This window comes from Triticum aestivum, chromosome 4D (assembly GCF_018294505.1).
Source record: "Triticum aestivum cultivar Chinese Spring chromosome 4D, IWGSC CS RefSeq v2.1, whole genome shotgun sequence".
NCBI classification, from domain to species: Eukaryota; Viridiplantae; Streptophyta; class Magnoliopsida; order Poales; family Poaceae; genus Triticum; species Triticum aestivum.
Window position 1 is genome coordinate 516,797,908 of NC_057805.1, and position 6,539 is coordinate 516,804,446.

At 42.9% G+C, this 6,539-nt stretch overlaps 1 protein-coding gene across 3 annotated transcripts; it reads left to right on the plus strand.

Annotated features, from left to right (window-relative positions):
* The first annotated feature begins 1,050 nt into the window (after positions 1–1,050).
* Positions 1,051–6,097, plus strand: LOC123099260 (anthocyanin regulatory R-S protein). 3 transcript variants are annotated; one of them, XM_044521434.1, is made up of 9 exons: positions 1,051–1,237; positions 1,325–1,490; positions 1,625–1,885; positions 3,026–3,122; positions 3,218–3,232; positions 3,345–3,401; positions 4,475–5,116; positions 5,193–5,615; positions 5,700–6,097. In XM_044521434.1, exons 2-9 carry the CDS (start codon positions 1,351–1,353, stop codon positions 5,781–5,783), a joined length of 1,719 nt encoding a protein of 572 aa, XP_044377369.1. In that variant the 5' UTR covers positions 1,051–1,237; positions 1,325–1,350; the 3' UTR covers positions 5,784–6,097. The 3 variants fall into 3 exon arrangements, with proteins under 3 accessions (XP_044377369.1, XP_044377371.1, XP_044377370.1); XM_044521436.1 differs by having other exon boundaries at positions 5,193–5,591; XM_044521435.1 differs by having other exon boundaries at positions 1,090–1,237; positions 1,332–1,490.
* Positions 6,098–6,539: the final 442 nt, after the last annotated feature.

Genomic DNA, 6,539 nt, shown 5'->3' on the forward strand with positions numbered 1-6,539 from the left:
GCAACGAAAAAAATAGCGCGCTACAAAATATAGCGAGGCCCTTCTCCAAATGCTACACAAGTTATAGCGTGCTATATTTCAAAATAGCATTTGCAAAAAAATTCAAATATATCTAGAAATAAAGTATTTAAGCAACTAAATTTTTGCTAGGAGCAAGCAATATATGCATAAGGGCCAAATCTAGGACATAAAAATTGTAAGTCTCAAATAGTTTCAAGATAAAAAGAGTGAGAAAGGTAGTGGTCGTGGGTTGGTTTTGGCCTGCTGGGCCTGCTGGGCTGTGGTTGTTTAAATTTTGCATGGTCTGCACGTTAAAACGTGTAACGCTACAACGTTATAGTCGTGTGTAGCGCGCTAATTACGCAATTAGCGTCGTAGCGGCCGATTTTGCCATAACGTAACGTCTCCCTTCCGAATATGCTATAACCGCGCTATAACGGCGAAATAGCGTGCTATTTTTTTCGTTGTTGACGGCAAGGCATTCCGTTTCTGTCGAGAGCAAATCAAACCATTTCGGGTGAGAGCAAAGGCGCTAGTCGACGGCCGTGATGCGGAGAGGTCCCCGGCGCTAGAAGGCTCCCTTTGTCCTTTGCTCCCACCACCCACTCATTTCTATGACTCACCATACCAGCACTTATCATCGATGCAAATGTCTTGCTCATACCGACAAATCCGTAGTTTTCATCTTTGATTTCCCTTGCTAGCTTCTACGGCCGAGCGCAATTATATTTGGGCACGTTTGGCTGCTCATGCATGCTCCATGCTGTGCTGAAATCAGTGGTAGTATAATCTAACAATCACATGCATGATGGAAGACCTTTGCATTGTGTCTGCGCGCAATCACATGTGTTGCTATATACGCGCTTAGAGACAAATTAAGGGGAAAAGTTTACAATGCAAACAAGAGGTGCTAGCTGGGGCTAATATGGACCACCCGCGGTGGCTACGGTTTTCTCACTGCCGCGGCTTACTAAAAATGGTGTTTCTGTGTTTTTGATAAAATGCCTTAAATGGAGAGTATGTTGCTAGCTAGTTGTTGGTGTAACCAGGAGTGCTCTGCTGTCCGTGTCTCTGTCATTGCCCCGCTGCTCCGACCTCCCAGATTCTATATAGCCTGCCTTGGATTCTTGGCCTGCTTTAGTATATAGCAGATCCATATCTTCCTCTCTAACGGGAGCAGAAACGTACGGCTGCTAGCTCTTCTTGGTTTGCAGTTTGCACTTTGCACACAGCTCAAGTAAGTACGGTCTAACCAGATTCGTTTGCTCGATCATCTAGCCTTCACCTTGTGAGTAACTCCGCATGCAATCCGATGCATATGTAGGAAACAGCTAGCTAGTGTGATAATCAATGGCGTTATCAGCTGCTCCTGCCGGCCAGGCACCGCCGCTGGGTAAGCAGCTCAGCTACCAGCTCGCCGCTGCTGTGAGGAGCATCAACTGGACTTACACCATTTTCTGGTCCATGTCCACCAGCCAGCGCCCACCTGGGTAATTAACCAATTATACATCCGTACGGAGTACATTCATGTATATATAGCTGGTGACAAGTTGGTATTTTCTTGAAGCAAAATTCGAAAAGTTTATACATTTCATATCCAGAACCTATCGGTTTGATTTTGTAGAGTTCTGACGTGGAAGGACGGCTTCTACAACGGCGAGGTAAAGACGAGGAAGATCATAAGCTCGACTACCACGGAGGTTACCGCAAACGACCTCATCCTGCAGAGGAGCGAGCAGCTAAGGGAGCTCTACGAGTCTCTCCTGTCCGGCAAGGCGGACCACCGGGCGAGGCGTCCTGCCGCCTCGCTGTCCCCGGAGGATCTCGGGGAAGCCGAGTGGTACTACACGCTGAGCATGACTTACTCATTCCGGCCTGGTCAAGGGTACGTATGCAACTACTATACACATTCACACACGATGAACCGTAAAATCAGAAAAGATAGCAAACATAATCTAAACCTTTTGAAATTTTGTGGCTTCAATTATGACCAAAATTTTAGGTGCTTGCAAAATTTGGTAGCCAAATAAAATCAAATGAGCTTGTGGCAAACAAAACGAAAATTCTGCTCAAATAGTGCACACAAGTTTGAGCACAAATTTATTTAGTTATTGAAAGGAGCTCCTCGGATGTCATTTGGTGACCAAATTTTACAAGGAACGTAAAACATTTTATCATAATCAAGGCCACGAAGTTTCAGACTTTTTAGATTTTGTTTGCTATTTGCTTTTTATATTTACTGTTCATCATGCGTGCAATGCACCCGGGTGTAGAAAAACCTACGCCCAAGCTAGTTTAACTCTATTTTCCGATAAAGGGTGATATATTTAGCTAGCGTATATGGTTTGATGTATTGGAGATTCCTGCATTCATTTTTATAGTTATATAGTAAAACACTACGGTACACTCTTCAGTCTAAAAGAGAAACATGACAACACTACATGAAAACACGGTGATAGGATTCTTCTTCTTACACGGTGTAAAACTTCGACGAACCTAAAGCAAGAAGAAAAACCGGCAAAACATTACATAATACAGTAAAACAAGTCAAGCTAGTCTGTTGTACTTACTTTGACTGTAGAGTCAAAGCGTTCTTACTGAAGTCTTTGCTCTTGAGGTGTAAGTTAATATGGTGCCACATTTTATTAGTTGCCTTTTATTTTGGAATAAAGTTTACGTACTTGTTCAATCGGGAAGCAGCTGGTTAAATCATGGAATTATGATCCAAACAAACTAGTATCATAAGAGTTTTTGTAGGAACTTTGTGTAGGAATAGGATTTCAATTTATTCTGCTTTCAAGTCAGGTTTTGAGCCATTAGTTTGAAATCCGATGACTCTGGTTCAGCTTTCCTCCCCCCTCCCAACCAAAACCAGTTGAAGGTCTACCTCTCTTCCGGTGGCAACGCCACTTCGTAGTGCCCGCCTCCGACAAGGTCCTGGCAAGCCCTCGTTGGCGAGCTCGGGCACTGTCTAATGAATAGCACCTGCGAATTAATATACTCCTACTTACCTAGTTACTTTCAGGTTGCCAGGCAAGAGCTTTGTGAGCAATGAACATGTTTGGTTGTACAATGCTCAATACGCAGACACTAAAACTTTCCAGCGCGCTCTCTTAGCAAAGGTATCTTATACATATTTATCTCAAACTATGTATACATCTTTCAGTCGTTAACTAACATCATGATGCTTGCCCACACTACCGGACGGTTAAATCAGACTGCGCCTATTCTGGTCAGCACATTACTTCTTTATTACTTCATGCATGCTTCGAGATCTCCTTATATGCATCTATCACGTGTTTACCCTCTAGATCTCTGATCTCAACCTGGATCACATTTTTCAGACAGTCGTTTGCATCCCCTTCATGGGTGGTGTGCTGGAGCTTGGAACGTCGGATTTGGTGAGGGCATATGATTTTCGCTATAAGTTTTATGTGCGAAGGATTTTCACTAATTTTTGAGTATCTCTCAATATATTATTTCCTTTTGTTTTGTACTTCTGTTAATGGGTGCACGCAAACTTTTAAATTGTGACGGCTTCAATTACCGGCACTCCCTCCGTCACAAATTATCGTGTATACAACTTTTTTAGAAGCATATGTTTTATGGTTTAATCAAGTTTATAGAGAAAAACATTAACATTAGTAATATCAAATAATATTATATAAAAATATGTTTTACAATATTATATATAATGGCACAGTCTAAGCATGGACGATTCCATCAATGGGGGTGGCGGTGTGAGACTAGAATATGACGGCACGCCAGGCAACAACGGGGGTTATGCTTACCTTTATAGGAGCGATAGGGTCATCACAGGTGGGTGAATCAGTTCACCCGTCAACGATGATACATCAAGAGGTTGATGTTTGAAAGCCCATATGCAGTACATCTTACTTCCGTAGATAGATTTTCTGTACAACCACAATGGCTAGTAACTGTCTACGTGCAATGCACGTTTATATTAGACAAGGTATTAATTGTATTGTGTATTAATATTAGGCAAGATATAAATTACATGTTAATATTAGGTAAGACCATAAGATATAATTGCTTGGTTAATGGCAACATTGATACTAGGCATGATATTAATTAGTGGAGGGTGCTAAACATGTTTAACACTGAACAATAGAGCGGTGTAGACCGTTGGATAAATGCGGTTGAACAGATGAAATGTGTTGGATCTTCGCAACTCGCTGGATAAATGCATACATGTTTTTCCCACCCATATGAGATACATGTCATTCTGACATATCAGACACTTGTCAGCAATGATCCTACAGTGATACTTTACTTCTAAACTATTATTAATAAGTTCATTCTTTTGCAGTATGACTGGTGTAGGAAATATTTATATGTTCTATGCACAATGTTAATACAAGCTACCACGTCAATTGCAGGACACGTATTCCCCCCTTAATAAGTCCACATTAATGAAGTGCTACTAACAAAGATCTATCAATAAATTTGCTAGGTGTTGGAGGATCCAGACATGGTGAACAGGATCGGCACATCTTTCTGGGAGCTACCCTTCCAGGCGTGCTTGGAGTCGGAGGCGCTAAGCTCCAGTCCATCAACAAACGAAACTAGGAACAGGGAGGTAGAAATCGTCGTGTTCGAAGACCTTGATCACAATGTCGCCAAGGGGTTCATCTCTGAGCTAGGCGAGGTCGAGAGCATGTCCGACGCCAACATCAATTGCATCACTGAGGAAGTGGATGAGTTCTATGGCCTCATTGAGGAGTTGGACGTGTGTGCTCTCGAGGACAACTGGGTCATGGAAAGGTCCTTTGAGTTCATGTCTTCCTTGGAAATGGCGCCAGACATGGACGCACCAAGAATCGATGATAACACCATCACTTTAAGTAGTTCTGTTAATGGCTGTCGTCCATCCTGCTTTACTGTATGGAAGAGGTCATCAGACTGGGAAGGCATGGATGTGCGAGATCCCGGGGAGTCACAAAAGTTGCTGAAGAAAGTTTTGGCGGGTGGTGGATGGACAATGAGAGCTCAAGAAAGTAACATCAAGACACATGTCTTGTCGGAAAGAAGACGCCGGGAGAAGCTCAACGAGATGTTCCTAGTTCTCAAGTCATTGGTCCCGTCCATTAACAAGGTAGTATTATTTAACATCCATTACTTCTTAGCAAATTGCACAAAATGATTTCCATAGCTTTTTTCCTGGGTTGCAGATGGACAAAGCATCCATCCTCGCAGAGACGATAACTTATCTCAAAGAGCTAGAGCAAAGGGTAGAAGAGCTAGAATCTAGCAGGGCACCATCATGGCACCCAAAAGAAGCAACGGGACAGGGGCTCCATGATGTTGCCGGAAGGAAGAAGATCAAACTATCAACTGGATGCAAGAGGAAGGCGCCGGAGTCAGAGAGGGAGGATGACGATGGCCCAAGCAATGTTGTCAATGTGACCATGATGGACAAGGAGGTGATCTTGGAGGTGCAATGCCGATGGAAGAAGCTTTTGATGAAACGAGTGTTCGACGCCATCAAGAGCCTCCATTTGGACATCATCTCTGTGCACACATCCACACCGGGTGGCCTTCTTGATCTCAAGATACGAGCCACTGACCAGGTCTCAATCGCACCACCTTCTAAGGTCGATCCGACAATATAGAATATACAACGTTTATTAAGGCTTCACATTATAGTCTCATTTACCAACGTTGTTGGATTTTTGCAGGTTGCGGCTGGTTCTGCTACTGTGGCACCTGGGATGATCACTGAAGCGCTTCAGAAAGCTATAAGCAACAACTGGCAAAATTAATATCAAAAGCATGACCAGACACCAGTAGAGCATGGTATAGTGTTCATACACTGATGGTTATGTTCTTCAGATAGGACAATTGCATCAGATATGACTATATCAACATCAGACGTGAATGCACTTCATTTGTACACGATGACAACATGCATAGCAACGGTACATCCAGTGAGCAATATTTCGTGTAGAGTCAGCTGGTACTTTCCCACAATTGGCAGAGTATTGGCTTCCCTCACAACCATTTGGGTGATATGCGCCAGCTTTCTCTCTGGCTAAAAATAATTAGGACGGCTGCAAAAAAACTTGGAAAAAAGGTAGATCTCCTCTGGCAATTGTGATAAATTCTGAATCTGTTATTTTAGTTTTGAAAAAATTGAGAAGTTCGGGACCTTTGTTTTGAGGGGAACTAGACCCTTCTGCGTATTGCAAAAATCTCCTTCACCAACATAATTCTATCAGAGCCAACTACTGGAGGCAAACACATTTTGACAAGGAGACAACTCGTTGCAACACGGTAATTAGGGACTACAGACCAATTCTTTTGGTCGTTTCTTCCGGAATCTTGAGAATCAGACCTCCCTCTGATTCTCCCAGAATTTGAACCCATATGTTTTGACAATCCTAATTGGATTGTCCCTAACTGTTAGGTTTGTCAGAAAATTATGGGTTAAGATTGCCCCTAAAAAGGTGGTGCCATTGAATAGATCTCTCTCTCTCTCTCTCTCTCTCTCTCTCTCTCTCTCTCTCTCTCCTCACTGA